The sequence below is a fragment of the Mixophyes fleayi genome, chromosome 2 (genome assembly GCF_038048845.1).
Source record: "Mixophyes fleayi isolate aMixFle1 chromosome 2, aMixFle1.hap1, whole genome shotgun sequence".
In the NCBI taxonomy this organism is placed as follows: Eukaryota; Metazoa; Chordata; class Amphibia; order Anura; family Limnodynastidae; genus Mixophyes; species Mixophyes fleayi.
This window is the reverse complement of record NC_134403.1, coordinates 268,678,137-268,705,157: the sequence shown is the minus strand read 5'-3', so window position 1 is coordinate 268,705,157 and position 27,021 is coordinate 268,678,137. Positions and strand designations below refer to the sequence as shown.

General features: G+C 39.9%; 1 protein-coding gene across 1 annotated transcript in view; it reads right to left on the bottom strand.

The window, feature by feature from the left end:
• Positions 1–473: 473 nt before the first annotated feature.
• LOC142138992 (zona pellucida sperm-binding protein 3 receptor-like) overlaps positions 474–27,021 on the bottom strand; it is a 45,405-nt gene continuing 18,857 nt past the window's right edge. Inside the window, exons 9-12 of the mRNA XM_075196192.1 lie at positions 18,511–18,699; positions 11,432–11,528; positions 9,719–9,795; positions 474–1,049 (exon numbers count right to left, since the gene is read on the bottom strand). Of these exons, the coding sequence (XP_075052293.1) occupies positions 1,048–1,049; positions 9,719–9,795; positions 11,432–11,528; positions 18,511–18,699 (365 nt within the window). The 3' untranslated portion in view covers positions 474–1,047. The remainder of the gene's footprint in view (positions 1,050–9,718; positions 9,796–11,431; positions 11,529–18,510; positions 18,700–27,021) is intronic.

Sequence of the window (27,021 nt, the reverse complement as noted above, 5' to 3'; positions counted from 1 at the left end):
TACAATAAATCAGCAAAATTTGTAACATTTTTATTAGTCTGGCTACAGATAGGCGAGCACCAGATTATTATCCTGATGGTGATCTTACTGACATAGATGTAATTGGTTGTTGTATCTAGATAGGTGGCAGCTTCTAATTGTAAGTAAATACAGCCACTTATTTAGATATCTCCCTGTTTAGGCTTTACTGTGGTAAGGTTGTTATTTATCAGGATATAAGTTAATAAACAGTAAAGATGTAGTAAAATTTATTACACTGAACTACACGCAGGGCCGGATTAACCCGAGGTCTAACTGGGCTATAGCCCAGGGGCCTCGGGCATCCAGGGGGCCCTTCAAAGTCCTCAGCAGCATTATTGATCGGTCCGGGGGCGGGGGCGCCCCCAGCCCGATCAATGCTGCTGAGCACTGTCATTTTAGTCCTCCATCCCCGGCGCCACTCAGTAATCTGCTTACTGAGGAGATTACTCCTCAGTAAGGAGCTTACAGCGCGCCGCGGAAGGAGGACTGCACTGACAGGTAAGTGCTTGGGGGGGGCCTCGCGGCAGGCGACTCACATTGGGGGCCTCGCGGGGGAATGGAGAGCCCCTTAGCCCAGGGGCCTCCATTCCCTTAATCCGGCCCTGACTACACGACAGGACACATAGTCTTTTTTGCAGTTTAGTTCATTTGTATTTTCTGAGCTCCTCACAACTAAACCAAGCAGATTTTCAAAGATTTTCCACTTTCCCTAATCATGGTGCATCCTTTATTGCAATGAACTCTGACTAATATACAGTATACTTAAAGGTGTACATTATACTTCATTATCTCAATCCCTGTCAGACATACAGATGGAATTAACAGAACTATTGAATACTATATAAAACTATGTCATCTTTAGATCACTTTTAGCTACTGCCTACCAAAACTAGTAAACCCATGGAAGATTGATATTTCAATGTTAATAGTACACAATATCAGAAAACAGATTTTAGAAAGTTTGCTCCAAATCAGGGCCACGCAGATAAATATTTCTTTGGACTCATTAGTGAAATAATCTTGAGTCTCTGAAAATAAAAATAATGCAAAACTTAATACACTGCACAATGTCAACAAACTAATAGATATGTTAAATTAAATTAACACCATTACCTCACTACAGATTCTTTACCACCACCAGTGAACAAGAATTAAAAACAATGTAGTGTAACAGCAAAAAGATCACAGCCATTTGTTTTATTGACTTTTGTGATTAAATCATATGTCGTACAACTATATAAGCAGAGACTAAAAAATTCTGGCGCTGATAGATGTAAATTCAGAATATTACAAGTGAAAGCCACAATCACAGCTGTGAAGGATTAGTGAAATCCTAAAGGGAAATACAATATACAATATAAAAACATGCTCACAGAGCGCTGAGAGTGGCATTCACTCTATATACATATATAATTCGTTGAATACAAAGTATCAAATAAATAAATGATTTAATATATAATGTTGCACAATATGATTAAAACAATGTTCAATGATATTGAATTAATAATTCTCATGATCAGTGCACTGATCAAACATATCAGTAAAACATACATACTACAACGTCTTTAGAAGCAATCTGGAGCTACTAAAATATTGAAAGAACAAACCAATATAGAGTGTGATGTAAATGAGAGGCATAAACCATGCACCCCTAAAGTGAAAAAGGTATGTAAATGCGAATAAACATCTCAATTCATCAGCCTCAAAATAAATGTCTCACAAATAGCCGTAGAATCCAACTCAGGTGTCGGCTTGAAAAAATCCACTAACTCGACGCTGACATGGGCGGTAATGAATAACCTCCGTTCAATATTATAAAAGACTTGTTCTTTCCTATTATGAACCAATGTGAGTGAAGGAGGCATGAAGAGGTAATACTAAAATGTAACTCCATGCTATCTCAACAGATTTCCTGAGCTTCCTGTTCCAACTGTAGTTTCTAAGTAAGCTTAGGCTTAATATGGTGTTAATTCAAAAAAGAGGAACTTAGAACTATGCATTTACGAGAAATAACTGTATAGGCGCTTTTACTGGAAATAGTAATATATAGATTCTATTGGCTTAGAAGAGGGCTGCTCCCTCTCACTACCGTTTGTCCTAATGTATATATATGTTTCTGTGACCTAATAAAGGTAGAGCTTTTATATGTAACTCTCAGGCCTGGCCTAATAACTTCTCCTTGGGTGATTTATACCAGAATACGTGTGAACAAGAATTTAATAGGACTTTAATGAAGTCCAGTGGTAGGATACCACTGACATTTCTTGGTGCTGAAATCCCGGGAGCCTGATGACCAGTTAAGGGGACATCTGGAACCATCCAACGGCTGACAACTCCCAACTACGACAAATCCGTGCGGTAAGCTATTTTTGTCAAGCGATTTTAGCCAAAAATATGCTTCGTACTTGAGATTTGTCTGTCGCATGGTATGTTACCCCTTTTCTGAGTCTATACGGTCCCATAAACCCTGTCTGTTCACCTGGTATAAAATGTTTCAGTCTAATTTGTAAAATTATCAAACAGAATTGTTATAATTTACATTGCAATATTTGTCTGAATCCTCTAAATAAGAGATATCAACAGCATTTGTTTCTCACTCATTTTGGTTGTTTTTAGATGGATTGTTTTTAAGTACTTTGTTGAGGGTGAAAAATAGGGAAGTTTTGTTGTGGTGAAAATACTTGGTCTCTTACCTAGATTTAAATAATAAGACGTTATTATTTGTGATTGGGCAGAATAGAGGTTACTCTCATAAAATTGTGTTGAAGATTGTGATTTCTTCTTGATTATGGGGGGTTCTAGCTCAAAAGTCGTCATACCTGGCCCAAATCCAATTGAAAGGATGAGGGACAGGTTTGGCAAGCCGGCTGTGAAAGGTATAGAGAAAGTATTACGGAGAGATAGTTTTGAAAAAAATGGCTAATTTGATGTGAAGAAATGGAAGGATTTTAGATCCAATCATAAGGAATGTATTGATAAACATGGTTTTGGTTACATGGTTCATATGTGGATTGTAATGAGTGAGGAACAAGGGAAGATGAGGAACAAAAGAGGAAACAGGCGGAATTTGCAATGTATAATTCATCAACATGTTATTTGCCTCCCTTGTATGACCCCAACGAAAACATGAGCTCAGACATAGGCAGGAGTCAGCCTCAAGCCTCAATCCCAGAGGAACAGATGAAGGATTCTCCTTCAACCTCAGCTCAATCCCCATATAGTGATTTAAGTAAAAGTATATTGTATAAATGTTGTTCAAAATGCAAAAATGAATACAGCGGTACTTTTTTGTAGTGAATGTCTTGTGTCAGAAAGTAAACAAGGCAACCAGACCAAAAGGCATAAAAAAAAAAGAATTAGCCAATTTAGGACCTTACAATAAACATGGTCTTAAAGAGTTAAGTTTCAAACCTAACACAGATACTGATGCAGAATCCTCCGCTATGGTGGTAATGGCCCCAGTTAGGGATATACTGACAGAACATACCCATCCCGCAGCAGTAGAAAACCGTGGATAAGTGCGCAGTCTGGGATTTGTTTTGAGTGTGGGAAGAAGGGACACATGAGAAAAGACTGTCGCCAGTGGAAAAATAAGAGACAGATGCAAAATAGGGCTAGAGAGGCACAGCTGTCAAACTCCCTAAATACAACCTCAGATTGAAGTGCAGGCACCCCTGTTCTAATCTCCTCTGCCTCTGACCCTAGTCCCCATCGATCACAGAAAAATACGTCACATTCACATTGCCTGGGGGAAAGAAAGTTAATTGTTTAATAGATACAGGGGCAAGCCAATCTTTACTAAAGGAGGAGGATGTACTACCTTAAATGTTGTCCACAAAGAAGATTAAAGCTACAGCACTGACAGGGGCTCCTGTCACTTTAAGAAAAACTAGAACTTTACCCATGCAGATAGCAAATCATCCAGCAGAGATCCCAGTTGAGTTTATTGTCAGTTCTACTTGCCCTGTCAACTTGCTAGGTGCTGATGTATTGTCTAAATTACAAGCATCTATTAAATACACTCCAAATGGTATTATTTTCTCCACACCCCTATCAAATGATCAATGCTCCCAAATTGGTGGAGCGGTGCTTTTGTTTCTCAGTACAAAACAAGGAGAAAAAGAACAGACCTTCCAGAATCTGTCTGTGGAAGACTGGACTGAACTAGGGGTGCCGGAGAAACTCTGGGCAACGGAGAAAACAGATGTTGGACTTCTAAAGGTGCAACCGGTGAGTCTGCAAATGAAACCAAATCCACACACCCTCTTGAACAGCATATCTCCTCAGGCAGCATGGTTTACAGTAATAGACTTCGCAAATACATTCTTTTCTGTGCCCATTACAAAGACTCTCAGCTTTTTCTAGCCTTCACACATGAGAGACAGCAGTACTGTTGGACAAGATTTCTACAAGCCACCAGCTCATCTGAATTTACTGCTGCAATGTCTCAAGTCCTCAGAAGATGGCTACCTCTCTATCCAGATGAGACACAGCTACTCCAATATGTAGATGATCTACTGCTGGCATCAACCACAGAACAAACATGCAGAGACAAATCCATATCCCTACTCTGCTTTCTAGCACAGGAAGACTGCAGAGCCTCATTGAGCAAACTGCAATTCGTAAGTACAAAAGTTGTTTTTCTTGGACATTGTATTTCACAGGGCACCAGACATCTTACCAGTGACAGGACAAGAGCTATTATTGATGCTCCCACACCAAAGACGGTATCAGAAATCCGAGTATTCATCGGTCTCACTGGGTATGTGAGAGAGTGGGTGCCAGGAGCATCATTACTACTGCAATCCCTTTATGATGCTACCAAGAAAGATGCAGACAATAATGAAACAACACAACGGCTTCGTGAGGAAGCAGTGGAAAGGATCAAACAAGTCATCTGCTCAGCACCAGGGACTACCTGGTTATGGTAAGCCTTTCAATCTATTTTGTCATGAAACAAAGAACCACGCTCTGGGAGTGTTGTCCCAAGAATACGGTGACAAACAAAGACCCATCGCCTACTACTCCACACCATTAGACAATGTAATGAAAGGCTCACCTAACTGTGTCAAGTCTGTAGCAGCTGCAGCCATACTGAAGGAAAAGTGTGCAGACGTCGTTCTAGACCATCCATTCATAATACAGGTACCCCATGCTGTAACTGAAATTCTTCATCAGGCTTCTACTAAACATCTCTCTGCAGCACGCATCACCAAGTATGAAGCAGCTCTCCTCAGTGCCAGCAATGTGACAATAAAAAGATGCACTCTTCTGAACCCAGCCACACTTCTCCCAGTTGAATTTGTACCTGACGTTACAAAAGGAGGGAGTAATGAAGAAAACGAAAAGAGACATGAGAAGCATGATTGCCTATCCTTAATGGAACAAGAGGTATAAACCATCATGGAACCTGTCTGAAGAATCACTAAATAATCCAAATTTTAAATTTTTTATTTTTCGTTGATGGCTCAAGCTAGTTCATAGATGGCAAACATCACCCGGGTTATGTGGTGGTCACCCTGCAGGAAGTGATCGAAGCAGAACCTCTTCCATCCAGCTGTTCTGCACAAGCAGCAGAACTCATGGCAATACTGAAAGTGAAGGCACATACACAAGGAAAAAGTGAGGAAGAGAAAGGAAATGCGTTTGCAGATGAACAAGCAAAAAAGGCAGCTGTAAAGCAAATACCAACCATCTACACTCTCCTACCAGCGACACCAGAGCAACCAAATTTGGAAAAATTACAGAACATGCAGCAACAAGCATCCAGAGAAGAGAAAAAGGCCTGGCAGAAGATGGGAGCATTCAAATCATACACAGGACTCTGGCAGACAGGTGAACTGTTGTGTCTCCCTAGGGCTCTCCTTTCTCCTATGTTGCAGGTTGCTCATAGTCCGGACCACAAAGGAAAAGAACAGATGACTTCACAAGTCCAAGAACATTGGATAGCACCTGGATTCTATGTGGCAGCTAAGTTGTACTGTGATCAATGTTGGGTGTGTGCAGAAAACAATCCAGGTAGGAGAACTAGAACGTAGAAGGGTCATACACCCAAAGTGTTATTTCCCCCAAGAACTACAACACAAACATGGGAACATGACATCATATGTGAGGTCCCTTACTAAATACTTGTCTGACATTTAAACCCAGGTACAGATTTCTCAGCCTGAGAACGAAAGTGTGGAACCACGTGGGCTAGAGATCGGTGATTGGGTCTATCTGAAGGTACATGTAAGAAAGGCTTTAGAACCGCGGTACACAGGCCCTTACCAAGTGTTGTTGACCACGCCCACCTCAGTAAAACTTAAGGGAAAAGATTTCTGGGTACATGCATCCCACTGCAAGAAAATAAAGATAACCATCCAGACAGGCCAAAGCAATGGCTAAGGGAAGTACTGTTTTCATTTTAGTAATTGCTATACAAATAGCTGTATGTATCTATTCTTCACATGAGAAGGCAGATTGCAGGGGGAAGACAGGCTATGAAAAATGTGTATGCAATAATTGTGATGAACTAGATAATGAAGAATGTAAATACTGTGGGAAACCCTCTTAGAAAAGATGTATGGAATGGTGTAGCCTTCCAATGGAGAAATCCAACACCAATAGTAATAATGTAGATAGCAAAAGCAGACAGTTGCATGAGGTACTAAATGAACCATGGAGCAATGCCTTTGTCCAGATGCACTATACGGCAGCAAAAACGCTGAATTTGACTAACTGTTGGATCTGCACACATTCCCCTTTGTTGGCTAGATCCATGAATTGGATTGCGGTTCCCCTTAGTATCAAAGAAGCCAAGGTAAACCTGACCAAATTAAAGAGAGTAAATGTAGAGCAATATGTAACTCTCTCCGTAGCAATTCTAACTACACTTTATGCAAAACCAGTTGATTTTTGTTTAACAATTCCCCGGTTAACAAAATCTGAGTCTAGGACAATGACAGCCACGCTGGGGAGTGTAAGTATGGATCTGCGACCAAAAAAAATTCTTCTCTTGGAAATACACAATGTCACGCAGCTAACACAACATTTGGGGAGGCAGGAGGGTCCCTTATTCAGTGCAACGTTTGCGATAAGATAACAAAACAAGGCCATATGCATTGTCAAGGCACAAGCTACTCGGGGTAAAATTACAGAGATCATACCCTGAATGGTTAAACCAGTCGGAATGTTGAGGAAATGAGACTATGTTAGGTATCGATGGAACCAGGCATTAGGTCTGTTAAGATTAATTGGACTTCTGATTGGGAAGATTCCAGGTACCCATTATCTCCCAGGGAATATTTATTTCTTATGTGGAAAAAGAGCATATAAATGGTTGCCCTATGGGGTATATGGTAACTGCACAATAGGAAAGATCTTACCCAGCACATACTACATAGATAACATGATTCCAGGTTATTATGACCCCGCAAATTTAAAGGCAAATGATATAATAAAGAGGTCAGTGCCCTCAGCCCCGAAATCCAACACCGAGTTAATTAACCTCCCCTGGGTAAATAGATGTTGTTTGAAAAAGGCTTTCTCGTACATCACAGATGTAGCCAGTCTGATTGACAACATAACAGATTTGTATGATGAAACGTTCAAACTAATGATAAAGGAGATGCAAGTGATTGCTAAAGAGGTACAGGCCCACAGGCTAGTCTTGGATTATCTCACAGCAAAAGAAGGTGGCATGTGCATGATAGTAAAAGAAGCATGCTGTAACTACATTAATCAGACATATGATGTAGAAATCGCTATAGAAGAATATTTGAATGAGGTAAAAAGATTGAAGGAAGACTTTGCTAGTAATCATAAGGAAGAAGCATGGATTTCAGGGGGATGGTGGTCCTGGCTGAACCCTTCTTACTGGTTTTCTGGAATGTTTGGATGGGTGTCAGGCATTCTGTTAATCATAGCAAAACTTGCAGGATTTGGTCTATTGATATATGTACTAATCAGGTTGTTTCTCTGTTGTGTTCCATATGTGACTAAGAAAATACTGAGAATTGGAAAGCCCAAACACAAGGGTCCCAGGGCTGACACATACCGGCTCTGCGAACCACTAACAGAGACTCTTCTGATCAGCAGCAAAAGGCAAATGAGCGTACGGCTGCACTGCAAAAAGAAGCTGACAGACGTGCTGGAAAAGATCGAATTTCAGACTCCGAGACCCACCTGTAGGAAAGGGGTGTTTTAGTCCCCCAAGATAAACCAGGATCCTGTTGCACGGGACAGTCATTACCCCTCACCTGGTAGTTATGAACTCTAAAAATCAGATGATTAGCATCGACACGTGAGGTCAGACGTGCATGACATTAGCATCGCCTGCTACTCTCGGGGAAGGAATCCTGGGTTATCCTCTGGGGAATAGGAAGGAGTTAATTTAGTATTAAAAGGAGGGTCTGAAGGAGACATGAAGAGGTTAATACTAAAATGTAACTCCATGCTATCTCAACAGATTTCGTGTGCTTCCTGTTCCAACTGTAGTTTCTAAGTAAGCTTAGGCTAAATATGGTGTTAATTCAAAAAAGAGGAACTTAGAACTATGCATTTACGAGAAATAACTGTATAGGCGCTTTTACTGGAAATAGTATTTGATATATAGATTCTATTGGCTTAGAAGAGGGCTGCTCCCTCTCACTACCGTTTGTCCTAATGTATATATATGTTTCTGTGACCTAATAAAGGTAGAGCTTTTTTACAACTTGATACATACATTTCCTGTCTGTGTCATATGTAACTCTCAGGCCTGGCCTAATTACTTCTCCTTGGGTGATTTATACGTGTGAACAAGAAGTTAATAGGACTTTAATGAAGTCCAGTGGTAGGATACCTCTGACATGAGCAAATCTCCTATACGCAGTTTGTTCAAATATAAAGGTCTTCTTCACAAATGGGAAAAAATATATGTGCACATCTAAAAATATTGACCAAATTCCTCACTGTGATGAACACACCATGAATTCTCAGATGCCGGGATCTTTCTCCAGCAATATCTTACTGCGTGAAACACTCCTCTATGGGATCGCACCACACAGTTCAAATATTAGGACTAATCTCCAATACTCACGATACTGAAATGTTGCCAAGGTAAAAGTTCATGTGATATGGTTATCCAGCCTGGATATAGTCGCCGTCCTTAGGGCTGATTACCTACTCACTTCTTAGCGGCCAAACCACACGATTCCAACTGCTGAATATTAACCCAATATCGGCACTTTCACAAATACATACTTGTGGCAAATAAACACTTGGAGATCTAAATCTTAATGTACGTTCTTATTATTCCATCCTAACGCGTTTCATCACACAAAGTGATTTCTTTAGAGGATATTTCAAATAGTATACTATTTGAAATATTTTTATATGTGCACTGATCCTGAGATTTATTGATTCAATATCATTGAACATTGTTTTAATCATATTGTGCAACATTATATATTAAATCATTTATTTATTTGATACTTAGTATTCCTCAAATTATATATATTGAATGCCACTCTCAGCGCTATGTGCACGTTTTTTATAAACTATATAAACATGTTTACAAGAATTGATTAAATATATATTTTTTGTTTAAAGACTTATGTCAGAAACACATAATAAAGATATGGAATTAAACCCGTAAGGTCAGAAATGTATACATGTATAAGATGTAAAAAAGAATCTGTCTAAATTCTTAGGGAAAAAAGAGTGGGTCACTTACATTGGCACACAGGGGGGTTGCCATCCCAGACGCCATCAGCTGTACATTTTCTTTTTGAATTCCCAGTCAATTTGGTTCTGTAAGAAATTAATACATTGTCACTTCTAGAATACAAGAGAAGTAATCAATCCAAAATAAAAATATAATACTAATGGATATATTGAGAGACAGCAATTAAAATATACATTTAAATTTTGCTGCACCTAAATGATGGTTGCCATACAGGATTTCTTGATTTTTCTAAGTATACCTTAACAAGCGATGGATGAACATAAATTGCTGTGATTATGTAGTCATAATGTAAAGCAGTATATGTGGGTTAATGCACCGCCTATTACAGTGTTGGCTAACTACAAGTCCCAGCATGCTTTGTCAATATATAGAAGTTTATTGCTGGTAGGGTATGCTGGGACTTGTAGTTTACAAGAGGTTACAGAGGAGTTCTGTGACCATATAAAAGCAAGCAGCTTCAAATTCAATGTTTCTTATACAAGCATGTAACGTCTAGCTGACTAGCTAGCATCCTTAGTTTCCATAGTAGGGGTGCATTAATTCATTTTTTAGTAGTTTCCTACAAAAAAATTAAAAATTCGGGTATGTTTGTTACCAATTTATTAGGTAAAATTTTTTGTATATTTAAATTTTTATGTATTTCATTTTTTAATGATTGAAAGGAAAGCTGTCACAGCTTTGCTTTACACCAGGACTGTCTGTGATGGGGAAGTCTGGGTAGCCCCAAGGGCAGGGATAGTGCTGGCAAAATTGCAGGCAGTATATTTTTTGGGAAGAGGTAAATGTTATGGAGGAAGAAAGGTATGAAGATAAGAAGCAAAAACACAGTGTAGAAGATTTACTTTGTCACTCTGGCACAGATGGGGAATGTTCTAATATGGATTCTGCCCATTCCTCATCCATGCTAGAAAGTGTAAAATTATAATTATATACTCCTTCTCCACTTCATATTTCTCATCATTCATATTAGCTTCTTCAGTCAGGGATTACACTGTCTATATACATGATACCTAGCCCTGCTCCAGCTCTTGCCACATGTATACGTTTTCTATCACAGAATCAGGTTACAAACTATAGCTGTTTGACATAACATCTTTCATTTAATTCTTAATAAGAAAAAGGAAATACATATTGAAGCAAACCAGCAAAACTTCATTTAGTAAAATGGCAATTGAAATATGAAAGTGTTTAATTTATCTGTCAAAAGCTGCTACTCATTACTAGGTATGAAGAAAGCAGCGCATGATTAGTTGGCTGAATGCTCAATCACATGTCTCCCCATTGGCCAACAATATCTCACTCTTTTAAATTGTCATGTATGGAGAGCTGTTTTAACACCAGGGGGTATATTTAATAAACTGCGGGTTTGAGAAAGTGGAGATGTTGCCTATAGCAACCAATCAGATTCTAGTTATTATTTATTTAGTACATTCTACAAAATGACAGCTAGAATCTGATTGGTTGCTATAGGCAACATCTAAACTTTTTCAAACCTGCAGTTTAGTAAATATACTTCCCAGGAGATGTTCAATCACCGTAAATATATAGACGACAGTATAGACGTTATATTTTCAGAGTTGAATCATGGGTCAAGGAGTAATTTTGGCACTAGTTGCAGTAACCACTGCTATAATCTATATAAAGTCTAATTTTGTGGATTTCCACATTCATTTAATTTATATGGGTTTATTTTGAACTCACCCATCAGTGCAGTTGTAGACAGCTATTGAACCATAATCATTTCCTGTTATTTGTACATTTCCATTCCTGATCTGTTCAGGATCCCTGCAGGTTATTTCTAGAGAAAAAGTAGTTTTGTTTGTATGACATTACCATACATGTCAACATTACTCATTTTACTAAGAAGACACTTAGCTGGATTGTGATTTTACACATTGACTGAATTAACCTATACCCAGTTAATTGATTGATGTTAAAGGCATGTTAAAGGCAACGAATTCATTGAAGCCAGGTTAATACACTCAAAACCCTGAAGCAGACAAACAACTCTCTGATTAAATGGGTTATGTTAGGAATAAAGGAATAAGCAATCATCATTACTCAATCACCTGGGCAAGTCACTGCATTAGTAAGGAAATGTTAATTAAAGCCAAGGAGCTGCAGTTGAATCATGATGGCATGTCTGCATTGGCACATAACACTATGGTACTTTCCTATGGAATGGACAAACTACCTTGAACAGTATACGGTCTTTATTTTCTTCAGGAAATACAGTTTAAATCACCCTAAACTATATATATATATATATATATATATATATATATATATATATATATATATTTATATATATATTTATATTGTGACATGGGCACCTTTCTGGTGATGCACATATGAACAGCTTTTTGCTTTGTTCTTTGCTTTATTTCTCAGGATGGCAAAGTAATTCATAACATAAGTTACACACACTTTCTTGTGCTCCTTAATGCCAACTTATTTGGCATCGGTCACACTGAACAATAAACAACTCAGACTTAAATACTTTAAACTCCTCCCACAGCTCTAGCTTGATAGATAGGTGACATGCCCACCTTGTCTTTATAAAGGAGTTCTTATCAGGTGTTCTACTTGATCAGCCTCAATGCAGACACACCCCATCAGCTTGCTGTTAGCTTTGGAAAAAGACATTTTCAAACCACTTAAAAATATGTCTATCTATGTCACTCTATACTACTATATTGTCACACACATGTCCTCCTCCTGTGCATTTTTGAACTAGGTACACTGCTGTATAAGTTTGTAATATATATATATATATATATATATATATATATATATATATATATATATACATACATACATACAAACATATATATATATCTATATATATATATCTATATATATATATATACATATATATAAACACATATATTAACACACACACAGACATGCACACACACACACACACACACACACTATATGGCAAAAGTATTCGGACCTTTACACCACCTTTAATTACACCAACAGTGAAGAGATTGTAATGACATTATATCCAAAAACATATACTTTAATATGGAGCTGTTCCCCCTTTTGCAGCGATAACAGCTTTCCACAAGATGTTAGCGTGTTTCTGTGGGAATTTGGGCCCATTCATTCTGTAGAGCAATTACGAGGTTAGGCACTGATGTTGGACAAGAAGGCCTGGCTTACAATCTCCACTCCAGTTCATCCTAAAGGTGTTCGATGGGGTTGAGGTCAGGGCTCTGTGCGGGCCACGCAAGTTCTTCCACACTGAACTCATCAAACCATGTCTTTGTAGTCCTTGCTTTGTGCACTGGGACACAGTTATGTTGGAATAGAAAATGGCCTTCCCCAAACTGTTGCCACAAATTTGGAAGCAAAGCATTGTCCAAAATGACTTGGTATGCTGAAGCATTAAGATTGTCCTCCACAGAAGATAAGGGGCCTAGCCCAAACCCTGAAAAACAGCCCCATACCATTATTCTTCCTCCACCAAACTTCACAGTTGGCATAATGCAGTCAGGCAGGTAACGTTATCCTTGCATCCGCCAAACCCAGACTCGCCCATCTGACTGCTAAACAGAGAAGAGTGATTCATCACTCCACAGAACACATCTCCACTGCTCCATAGTCCAGTACTGGTGTGCTTTATACCACTCCATCCGACGTTTGGCATTGGTCATGGTGATATGAGACTTATATGCAGCTGCTCAGCCTTGGAAACCAATTCCATTAATTACATTAATGCCAGTGGAAGTTCGTAACTCTTCAACTATGGAATCAGAAGTGCATTGGTGACTTCTACGCAACACGCGCCTTAGCAGTTATTGACCCCACTCTGTGATTTTACATGGTCTTCCGCTTCATCGCTGATTTGCTGTTGTTCCTAAACGCTTCCACATTCTAATAAGATCACTTACATCTGACTGTGGAATATCCAGCAGGGATGAAATTTCATGAACCGTCTTATTGCAAAGGTGGCATCCTATCACAGTACCACACTTGGAGTCACTGAGCTGTTCAGAACAAGGGCCGGCACCACCATTAGCTATCTAGGGCGCCGGCTCTGAGGGGAGCGCCACTGTGGCCGCCTAAAAATACTAATAATGTTAGTTAATTTAACGCAACCGATGCAAGCGCCTGCCCGCTACTAGTCAAATCTGCAGACTGTCAGGTCTGCATTGTGGTTCTGCTACAGTGCAGCACCACATTTCACTGTGTGCCCCCGGCCGAATCCTGGCTCCTCTCACTGGCAGCGTTGAGACATCAGTGAGAGGAGCCCAGAGAAGTGAAAGCAGATATAACAAGCAGGAAGCAGAAAAGCAAGAAAACAAGAAGAGAAGGTAAGAACAGGCTACAGAAAACAGAGTGATGGAGGATACTGAAAATGATGGAGGCAGCTGTAAAAATGGGGAAGGGTGGAGTGAGAAAGTTGCAAAAAACAGGGGGGGGGGAGGAAAGGGAGCTGCAAAAATAAATGGGGGGGAGCTACAGAAAATGAGGGGGGAGGCTGGAAATATTGGGGAGATGTGGCGGGATAAAATAGAAGGGGTACGTTCAGAAATATCCATGAGTTACAGCCTATGGGGACCTATTAAGTCATGAACCATACGAAAATGACTTTTTCCACATGGTTTAGGTATTTTTAAGTAACCTAGCTACCTAACAAAAGCCTAATGCAGGAGGTATTATAGATATCTTCAGCATTAGGCTAAGTTTCTATTTAAACTGTAGTCCCCATAATTTTCAATAGGGTCTGCGGTCTGGGACAATTTAACATGCTCAAAAAAGCCTAGTTTTTTGCAGCTTGAGCATTGTGATCTTCGATGGGCAGGGGGGCATGTGAGTGAAGCTAGTGTTATGTGGGTAGTGACAAAATCTGATAGGCAAGGGGTGGCCTATGTGAGAATAGCTAGTGGGCAGATGGGCATGTGTGAGAAAAGTTGGTGGGCAGCGGTGGATATGTCAGTATGTAATAGGTGTGTGATATCAAGTTTTTTCTTTTGGTTTTGTTCTAAAATCTAACATTTGGAGCTTCCCCTCTAGGTATCCTGCGTTTGCTCCTGGACAGCAATAAAGTCTGGACAGAATTCTGCGACAGACTTCAGTACGTCTGGACATCAGTGCATCTGAACTGCAGCATTACCAGCCAGCCAGGGGGAAGTTAGAGCTATCATTTGTATCTTACAAATGTCAAGTGTGGGAAGGAAGTGGGAATTTGGGGGAGGAGGGGCGGTAGGCTGAAGTTTTACCTAGGCTGCCGAGAAACCTTTCACTGGTCCTGTTCAGAACGACCCAGTTTGTATCACAAATGTTTGCAAATAGAGACTGCATGATAGGTGATTGATTTTACACGCCCCTGACAAAGGGTCTAATTGAAGCATCTCAATTTAATAATTCACAGGTGTCGCCAAATACTTTTGTCCATGTAGTGTATATAGATAGATATATACAGACATATATATATATATATATATATATATATATATATATATATATATATATATATTGTACATATTTCCCCTAAGAGCAAATAAAACATTTACATTACCCTGCAGTACATATGCAAGTATGATTGACATTACTTTCTTAAATGCCAATCTCAGTATTATGACAGATATTGCGACTTCCTATTGGTCCTCCCACTCACATACCCTACCACAGAGGCACACAGCCTTGATATTTGGCCGTGGTTGTGAGATGAACAACAGAGTCCTAAACATACGACTGCATGGAGCATCTCCCATGGCTATAATAAATGGTGCAGATTGCTTTCCCTTTCCCTTTCATCTCTTTGCACATCGTTATATCTTTTTTATTGCCATGATTTTTCCTATTTTCCTATTGTCACTGTATTTTCTCTATATGTACTTGTATTTTATTCCTTTAATGTAACCCATTTGTAGGAACACAATTGGTTATCTCCATTTTCTATAAAGAGTGTTTGTCATGGCTATACAAGATTAGCAACATCTATATTACTAGTTATGAGTCTTCTATATAAGAAGTATGCAGAGATCCTGCTGATTACAATAGTGGCCAGTGAGAACTACTATTCATGCAATCCTACGCTTTCTACCTTAATAGTGACTTATAAACAAACATTCCACACTAATTGCTACAGATACAGCCAATGACAGAGCACATTTCTCCAATTTTTTGATTGGTGTGCATTATATCAAAGTCACTTGCAATCTTCACCTCTGACAGTCAACTTCACTGTCTGTGGGTGGAGATACTCACAGACAGTGGGTATCTCGACAAAAAAATATTAAATCATTTATTAAATAATTCAGTTCATTAATAGACATAATTACTTTTTAATGACCTTACATTTTAAATTCTATTACATTCCCTATATACATTGTTTATATTACTCTTGAACGCAGCTGGAATAACCTGACATTACCATAAACAGGCCTATACAGCAGGGATCTTTCTAATGCTAGGTCACAGCACAGGAAAATGAGTCACGCAATGAGTTACAATAAACAATTAAACTATACTTACATTTTTTTCGAAGATTCTATCTCTGCCATGCCACTCTGCTCATACTGTTTGACTTGTATGGAGCATTCCAAATAAGTCTGCCTTTTTCTTCAAATGTCCTCTTTGCATGGTAATTTTTTTTATTAGTATTATTTTGACTCGGTGAACTTACCCCAAATGAATTGCTTTAAGCTATTAACTTGCAATAATGACACATATGTGCAGAGTAAAATATTTTGGACATTACTGACTGATAAGTAGGAAGCTTAAGGCAGAAGTGGAAACTGATGTGTTGACTATTGACAGGAAGAATAGTATGTTTTCTTATGAGTTTCTTATGAGAAAGTGATTTAGAGGTCAAGGATAGTTTTGTGGGAACTAAGAAGAGTGTGTGGGTTTTGCAATTATGGTAAAATATGTCATAAGATATGTGTATATGAAATATGACATAATGATCTGCTTTAGTCTATTAAGAAAAGAAGAATGAATCTAGGTGGTGGATATAAGCTATGAACAGTGGCGGAACTGTTCATACTAGTGGTGCGGCAGGTGCAATACATCGGGGCCCATGGAGATAATGGGCTTCCGCTGCATGACAGATGCAGAGGATTGGAGGCCCTGGTTCCCTCCTTCCCACCGCTCTTCACCGGGGCCCACAGCTCGCTAGTTCCGCCTCTGGCTATGACTATCAAGTATCATATATCTCAGCAAGTAATCTATGCCTAGACTCCATAGGCCTGATTCATTAAGGAAAGTAAGGCAAAAAAATTAATAAATTTGCTCTTGGACAAACCATGTTAAAAAGCAAGGGGTGCAAATTAGTTTATTATTTTGCACATAAGTTAAATACCTGTTTTTTCATCTAACACACAAATACTTGATATCTTTATTTTTACACTGAAATTTAAAGTTGATCTAGGACATGTCCTACCCCAACTATAAATTTGTCCCCATATTTTAAATTCACCTCCCCTTCCAATGCCAAGGTCCAAAGTTATTCCTAATTTTTGCTTCCCTTTTCTTAATGAATCAGGCCCTATATCTTTATTGAAATAATTCCAATCCAAACATACCATCTAGATGACATTATATGCAGTTCTAAAAAGCTTGTCAAGTGTCCAGTATTTTATGCAAACATTTTTAACAGATGGTTTGTATACAGAAAACAATCCTTTCTCGAAATGTATACTCTTTTCTATTATTCTGCCTTATTCATATTCATCCAACTAGTGTAACCCCAGAAATAAACACCACGGGGTAAATGTATCAAGCTGAGAGTTTTCCAGCGGGTTTGAAAAGTGGAGATGTTGCCTATAGCAGCCAATCAGATTCTAGCTGTCATTTTGTAGAATGTACTAAATAAATGATAGCAAGAATCTGATTGGATTTTCAAACTCGCCGGAAAACTCTCAGTTTGATACATTTACCCCCACGTTTTCATTTGCGATTTTACATGTATATTTTGCTAAATTTTGGTGGAATGTACTAATAACGATAGAATGTGACAATGGCATAAACACCTGACTCTTACACTGATGGTGACATAAGATGTCGGAGTGTGCCATTTTCCCATTCTCTTCCATGATCTGTATAGAGATCAGAAGTGTGTGAGTACTTTCTTTGTACATACTTGACTAATTTTTGAACATTAACATTTAGAATTATTTTGATGTAGGTTAAGTTATCTTTTAACTTTTAAATGAAATCACATCAAACTTTTACAACTCAGTCAAAGCGTCTATCTCAGATGCAGCACCATAACAAACAATTGCAATACATTTTTGTTTGATTTGCAAGTTAATTAATATTCTCTTCTTCTTTGAGAAACTAGTAATAAAATCATTGTGGGTTTCCGAAGAAAACTGAAGTGCCTCAGTGCCTGTATTTGCCATAGTTTTATATTGTCCAGTGAAACATATAGGGCAGCACCGATTGTGAACATCCATCAATTTAAAGGTGCTTCACCTTGTATATAAATAAAAATACATTTATACATACTAGTATTTTGTTAGCAGTATCCAGATCTATTGATGCATTTTGGGCAGTATAATGTAATATTTTCTTCTTGTGTACCAGTATATAAACTGTGCTGCTAAAGAGGCATTCTGTCCTGCAAATTTACAAATAGTTTGTCAACTGACATTCCACAGATTGCTGAAAAGCCCATTCTGTATAAGTACCTGATTTCCACTAGATTTCACTCATCTCTACTGTCTACTCAGGATAATATGATGAACATTTTGCCCTGATTATCTTACAATTTGTAGTAATTTATTTTCTTGATTAGATTTCTTACAGCAGGATCAACTCACTTTTACAGAATTCAGTGATATCTGACCAAACAAAATTGTTTTGACATTGAATGCTTGGAGATATAAAGGGGTCATATCTATATCCTGTGACACACTTGTAGTTGATATATATTCCCACTGGAAAATACTGAAGATAAGGTATCTCGATAATTTCGGCAAAGACAGGAGTTGGGGGGTCCGGGCAGCTACCTGTCAGGAACGTTAAAAAAATAAATTAGAAATTAAAAGATGATAATTGAGAATTGATACCACAACATTACATATAATTACTAAAATGGTTAAATATTAAATCAGTAAACATGGATGAACAAGTGTTCAGTTGATTACCTTCCAAAACCATTAGAATTATAGCAATCGACTTGCTTAATATGTGATTTTCTGTTTATTTAATCATAATACATTGAACAATTACAACCATTTGATAACATAAATATCATATATGATTTCAAAGTGTTCCATAGCAAAGTTCTCCAGACTGTAAGCTCTCCCGAGCAGGACATTGTGGAATCTGTGGCACCTTACAGCAATACACAATAATGATGATGAATATAGATGTTACAATTGAATGCTATAATTAGATTACACATAGATAATTTCTTACATATGCAGTATTGTGTTTAGAAAAATATCTATGCATAATACAAAACTATTCTATAAATAAGCTCTATGTGCTTAAGCAGCTGCAAAAATAAATCAATATTGTTTCACTGTTGGGATTAATGTATTAACTGGCAAGCATATAGCTTGTTCATAAAGAGAGGCAATCTCGCTGTTTGCACTGTGATGGTGAGCTCAAGCGTGAAGCTCATTCATCATCATCATCATTTCATCATCACCATTTAATTATATAGCGCCACTGATTCCGCAGCGCTGAAATCATTCACATCAGTCCCTGCCCCATTGGAGCTTACAGTCTAAATTCCCTACATACAAACATACAGACAGACAGAGAGAGACTATGGTCAATTTTGATAGCAGCCAATTAACCTACTAGTATGTTTTTTGGAGTGTGGGAGGAAACCGGAGCACCCGGAGGAAACCCACGCAAACACATACACATACAAACTGCACACAGATAAGGCTATGGTTGGGACCCCAGCACTGTGAGGCAGAAGTGCTAATCACTTAGCCACCGTGCTGCCCAAGCTCATACAAAGATTACTAAATCATAAAGTTTCACTGTTTGATCTGTTAATAATACACAAGAGCAAAGGTGTAAGCAGGCCCGGCGCTCCCATTAGGCAACCTTAGGCAGTTGCCTAGGGCGCCGGGACCTGCAGGGCGCCGCTGACTAGATTTTCTAATCTAGTCAGCGGTTCAGCGGCTCGGGAACGTAGTGCAGCAGCGGCGGGGTGCCGCCGCTGTTTTTCAATGTCTGCGGCGCATCTCTCACATGATCACTGAGTGATCATGTGATAGTCTGTCCGGCGGCGCCTCTGAAGTATCACACTGTCTGTCACTGACAGACAGTGTGAATATAGTTGTTCCCGACGTCCCCCTCCCCTCCCCTCTCAGCATGCATCACGAGGAGCAGCTAGAGGAAGAAAAGGTAAGTAAAAATCTAATTCTTTTTTTATTTAGTGTGTTCGGGGGGCGGGGGTGCGGGCACGGGGGTCGCGGGGGCAGTGAAATTTTGCCTAGGGCGCCGCGAACCCTAGCACCGGCCCTGGGTGTAAGTAACACAGTAGCAATTGCTGTGGCTGCTATTGGGCCTCTCAGTTGAGGGGCTGTGTATCCCCAGTCAAATCCCCTATGTACATATATATGTTTTTTTCAAACTTGGATGGTGCATATGGGCCCTTACAAAATTTTGCTATGTAGCTCACAAATGTTTAGTTACGTCTCTGTTAAAAAGTAAAGCCCATTGCTAAGATTAACAATAGTGAGTTTGTGGGGGAGTTTATTAGGTGTGGCAATAATGTTATCCACAGTTAAAATCCAAATTATAATCTGTATTCTATTAATTGAACCCAATGTCTCCTCTTACATAGATTGCGGTAGAGAGATAATTAGGGGTTGTCCAAAGTAAATAACTACCTCCAGGCAGTAAGAGCAATAAAGCGGGTCCTCCTGTTTGTTTGGACCTGAGATCTCCTCTAGTTGTCGGCTATGGGGCATTTAGGGACAAACCCAACCCAAACAGATGATCACCCCAAGTGATAGGATTATAGATATTGTATCTATACACTCCTAGTTGAAACATAATCACATACGACATGAATGAGAAAGCAATCCCAGCAAAATGTTGGAAAACCTGTAGTGAATTTTAGATAATGCTAATATATTAAATTGCTTGATGGCAATGTTAAGATAATATACCTAACACATTTCTTCATGGACGGTGTATTATTTAGAAGTATGTTAATTATTTACTTGGTTTCTTATGACATTTAAATTTATGACGACCAATCAATACAGAGGTCTAATTATAAAGGCATCACTCTCTCTTAAACTTGTCTCATTCCCAGTCGGCTCTGTAAGTTTTATCCCTGTCAGTTTGAAATCTTTTGGATTGTTTTGGAGATGTAAACAGAAATGTTTTGATATACTGTGTGAGAAGCACTGTGAAAGTGGTAAATGGAACATACAATTCCAATGTTTCTGTCATCTGTTTTTTTTTAAAAAAAACCAGGAAGAGTGTGTATGTTTGGAAAGCAAGTTTACAAAAAGCGGTCCAGCTACAGTAAGAGCTGGTGTAATGGTCCCTCGGGTTATGAATGGAGAGAGAAGAGCGGGCTCCATTCATCAGGTCCATTCCAAGCCTTTAAACCTACCAGACACTCTGCTGATAATCAGAAGTTGCACCTGCGTGGTGCTGGTAAAAAACTGCTATGCGTTTCCTTCAGTCTCTCAATACCTGGGGAACAGGTCAGTTGCCCGTTGAGAGACACTGCAATTTGTTATCAGTAAGTGCTGTTGTTTTGTGTGTATGGAACAGTAGCTTGGGTAGCTGAATAAAACTAGCTGCGGCTACTTGAACCAAGGCACTGGATTGGTGTGATATTATTTGGCTGATGCATAGGAAGTGCAGCCGTTTACCCCAGGAAACGGCACCCCTAACCTGATTTTGTAATAGTATGTTAATAAAGATATTGCCTATGTTCCAAAAGTCATGTCTTCCGAGCATGCTGAGTACATCCCACATATTTCAAATGACAACTATCCTACATAAAGTAATTGTCATTTACACACAAGTACATAAATAATATAATCACTGTCACAATTAAATATAACATCTAATTCTATATTTTGTATTAGCCCCATTCAAATCAAAATCAGTTATCCTATTTGTATTATGTTTACAAGTCAAGCAATAAATTAGAACAATGATTATTGTGTTGTGAGTTACTTTTATTAACATAGCAAGTGACGTTGACATAAAAAAATTCAGTAGTTAATAAAGTCTAATCTTTCACCATTCCTAAATATTTAGATTGTGGGGAAACGTATTACTATTAGAATAAATAACCCAAACATAATGAAACTTTTGTGTATTGTTAATTGCTGTGAAATCTGTGCCCATTTCTGGAATGGGTTTTTTGCTGTATACCAGCAGTGAATTTATTTATGACAATAATTATAACAACATACACAAAACATTTAACTTAGTAGAACATTTAAATTCTACATATGATGATATTAATAATTTGGGTTAAATTGATTAATATGAGCACCCCAATATATCATTAAAATAATAGCAATTCTCATCATTTGCATATCATTAACTTAACCGCACTAAAATATTGACAATTTATGGTTTGTTTGTTTGTATGGTAAGTAACTGTATGGACAGACCAGTAATGCAGTTAGAAAAGGTGCTGGTGTGAGAAGACAGCCCCAAGAGCCCGTGAAGAGGGCGAAGGTACTTATTGAGTAAACAGGACGTGGCAGGTAAGATCCTCTTGCCCCCTGCAGGATTTTGGTGTTGGCGACAGCGAATCGGCGACAATTCACTGCCAGCCAATCAGTAGCTAGAGTGGCAAGTTCTGATTTGCTCGCTGCTGACCACTTGAATGTTTGGTGCCTCGATAAGTCAATCAGGACTTGCCACGTCACCGTGCTGCACCGACATGACAGCTAATATATAGCCACCCCGGACAGCTTCAATGGAAGAGAGATTGTCGAGGGACATACAGAGACACCACGAAAAAGTGCACCGCAGTGGACGACAGGGAGCCCGTGTCAGGTTAGGAGCGCCCCTGTCCGCAGGAGAAGAGAGAAGATTGATGGAGGAGGAAGCGTCTGTGGGTCCAATGAAGCAGCCAGACCAATGGCAACGGAGCAGTGAGGATCTCCATGGGAGCTGTTGTAGCAAGGTAAGGCCCTTCATGGACAGACCCCTTAAAGGTTTATGCCTGCACTCTATACCTCCTACATTATTTCTGTGGGCACAAGACCCTGGGGCATTTTTTGGGTACTAGGCCTGTGTGGAAACAGTGGACACAAGGCCCTGGATAATTACAACTGTTAGGGAATTGTTTATTCTGTTTGGCACAGTTTAGTTTAGGCTTTAGGCGGTTCCAAATGAGGTGCCAACTTCCGAGGCAGGACCCTTCATTTTACATTTGTGCTGTTCCTTTCTGGCTCTCTCTTCACTGGGGTCTTGATTGGTCCTTAGGAGATGGTGCGCATCTCATATTCAGTGGAGGGTTAGCTTCCACAGTAAGCACCAGGAACTAGGACACAGTCTCACCTGGTTACAGTGGGTTTGGTATCTTTGGTTTGTGTATTTGGGGTTGTGTGTATTGCAGACAACTGGTAGAGTAATACAATACACCCAGGTTCAGGCTAGTTTGCAACGCGGAGGTCAGTTACTTCTGAAGATGTTTTTGCTGTTAAAGTCTGATATACTGTAGCCTATGTTACTGGGGCTAGAGTTAGCCTGAGTTGTTGGGGAAGGCTGTTCTGCTTCATCCCATAGGTACCGAGTGGAACTGCAGTGTGCCAGATGGTTTCAGCGGTGATCAGGTGAGGACTTGTCTGAGTTCTGGTGGCCCTCACGTACTGAGTAACATGTTCACACAGAAGGGTTTCTGCGGCAACAGGGTAGTCCCCATCCCAATGCCAGAACAAATCCAGCAGTTGACTGGGGAGGTGGCTGCTGAGTCTCCCTTCTGATTGATAGTTGGATGGCATCTTTACTAGCTTATAACATGATGAATCACAAAATAATATATTTATGGCATGTAAACTCTATATTGTTTTGTTATAATTTTTAATAATTATTACTGTGAGAATATATATGCCTCACCATTAGCACTGTACTGAATGTAGTGTGCAGGAAACCAGTAACAATGGATTCTTCCCCATTCTCAGCAGAACTACTGATTACAGTCTGGGTTAAACTAATGGGACTACACTAATTGTGTTTATCAACTTCTTTAAAAAAAAAAGATATTTTTTTTCATTTTCTCTCTATACATTTCTTTTTTTCCTACATATTGCAATTAAAGTATTTATTATAACAAAAATTATATAATATTTGCAATCTAGAAACTAACTTCCTGATATACGAAACACATTGGGGCTGATGTGAGTAAATCACTCAAAAAAATAGCATATTGCCGCTCTTTATTCAGAGCCGTGAACATCTCGAGATGCATCCGCATCAGCAGTATATGCTTCTGGTGTTACGGCTAACGGCTACTGTCATAAGCTCCCAGAAGTTCAGATTGCCTCCCCTTAGTGGAGATGATATACCCCTGGAATGTAACTTGAATGACCTCAAACTCGCATTTTTTGAGCTTGGCATAGAGCTGATGTGGATGGAGTTTGAGGAGCACTTCTTAAACATGTTTATGGTGTTGTGCCAGAGACTGAGAATAGATTAATATGTCATCAAGGTTGGCTACTACAAATTTACCCAGAATCTCCCACAATACATCTGTCAGACGCCGTCCCTGCGCCTCCTCGCTGGCCGGGGACGGACGTCATCTCCCCACTGAGAGCCCCGTTGCTAGGCTTCCTGTCGGTGGTCAGCGCGTCTGACCGCCGCTCACTGTCCACCATGATCTCCTTCCTCCCACTATTTATTTCTGGCTCTGACACCATTAGGGTGCCAGAGCAACTAGTTCTTCTAGCCTCCAGCACACTCTATGTTTCTGAACATTCTGACTAATATCCTGTGTACCGACCCGGCTCTCCCTGACCTTGATTTGGATACCCCTCTGGATTTGTGCCGTATTCTCTGGATTGACCCTTAGCTTGCTGACTACTCTCTGTTTCCTGATTCTGTACCTTATTTGCCCGCACAGTTCCGGACCTCAGCCTGTACGACCACGATTTTCACCACCATCTCGCGGATAGCTTCCTGGGAAGGCCGTGACCTGCACGTCGTTTGCCACAAATTCCAAACTCCCTTGCGGGGGTCCCTGGTGAAGACCAGCAGCATGTTAGACTCCGTGTCTCCTAGTGTAGCAGTGTCAAAATCCGCAGCTTGCCACATTCCTACATCGTGACAACATAATTTATGAAATCCTGGAAAACTGCAGGGACGTTGCAGAGACCGAATGGCATAACCAAATATTCATAGTGTCTCGAGTGGGTATTAAAGGCGGTTTGCCACTCCTCCCCCTCTCTAATCCGGAGGAGATTGTAGGCCCCCATAAATCGATTTTAGAAAATATTGTGGCCTGCTTTAGCTGGTCAAAGAGGACCGAAATAAGAGGAAGCGGGTATGTATTTCTGACTGTTATCTTGTTTAGACCAAGGAAGTCAATACAGTGCCTCAGACTCCCGTCATTCTTAGAAACAAAAAATAAACAGGCTCCTACCAGTGACTTAGAGGGTCTGATAAACCATTTTTGCAAGTTTTCCTATACATATTCCTCCATGGTTTTAGTTTCAGGGATGAAACGTGCATACATTCTGCCTTTGGGTAACTTAGAAACAGGATTGATGTCAATTGCACAGTCATATTACCGATGAGGAGAAAGGGTATCCACCTTCATCTTGGAGAATACATCTTGAAAATCCCTGTAAGGATATGGACGCTGTTCCAGACAAGGCTGTATGACCCTGAGCAGTAAGATCAGACAGGTCGAGGAGCAGGCTACACTTCATCGTATGATCTCCCCCTTATTCCAACCAATATGGGGATTATGGCTCGGGAGCCAGGGGTGCCCCCGAATCAAGGGAACAGAAGGGCATGAGATCAAGTAAAAAAAGAGAGGGTTTCAGAGTGGAGGGTATCCACAAAGAGCTGCACAGGTGGGGAAATGGCAATGATTCTGCCCCAATTAAAGGGTTACCATCCAAACCACAGATGCTTGACTCCATTTTAACTGAGGAAATGCCCATGGTCAGGGCAAACTTCACAGAGGTGGTATGAATTCCATAGGTGAGCTGAGCAGGAATCAACATAGAATTCTTGGAAGAGACTATTTGAAGATCTAGGTGCACCTCTTCCTCAATGCCTAGGCCTAGTTTTTTCGCACCTTGTTAGGACAAGAGATAAGTAGATGACCGTTGTTGCCGCAGTACAGTCAGAGAGCCAAGGAGTGTCGCCTAAATCTTTTCTCTGGGGAGATGCGATAAGCTCCAAATTGAATGGGTTCAGAGGAGTCCAGGGATGCAGAATATGAGACCAGAGGGGAGCATGAGTATGAAGATATATCATTTTCAACCTTCCATTCTTTGATCCTATGGTCAATCTTAATTACCAACTGTGACAGGATGGGCCACCTATGCCACCCTTCCTGTTGTCGCTGGAAACCGGCCGGGCTTACTTTGCCACCGTCCCCTTTCGTTATTCTGAATACGCTCCTTCTGCTGCAGTAGGAGGAGCCTGCTGTCACCACTGGGCTCCTTTATGGCACCCAGAACCATGTTTCTTCTGAGTAACTGTCGCTGTTAGTGTCCCGTGCTGGTACACTTGGGTTGGTAACCGGGACCGCTTACTATGGATCAGGGTGCTGTGGATGGATCCCCCCTGGCCTATCACACTGGACAAAGCTGCGGGGTAGCGGCAGAGCGGTTGTACTGGAGAGCTGGGTCCAACCTCAGAAACAACTGGACAACAGATTAGATTTAGGGTCTAATCTGCAGGTCACAGGATTACAGTAATATTGAAGAAGTTGTCAAGCAGGGTCTTGAAGCAAAGAGTGATGTTTTATTTCGATCAGGTGCCCTGACAAGGACAGTTCCACTAATGAAAGGTATCAGTGGCCAGGTCAGATGGAACATCAGAATTATACATTTCAGTGTACAAAACAGTACCTTTTATACTGAGTTGGACACAGGCTATTTTTAGAATCAGGACGCAATGTGTTTACACAAACATGGAATTACATGCATTACAAAGCAACAATATTCCACTTATCTGTGACATCTTAAAACCTTGCTGTGACATCTTGCATCTTACAGTGGACAGCAAGTCCAATTACATCTTTCTATGACCCTCACACATCAAAGGGTCTAATTAGCACGAGATTAGCATGAGTCCTTTCATTCAACAGTTGCAGAATACACATTTCCTCCATAGAAATGAATTCCCCAGGAAAAGTTGTAAAC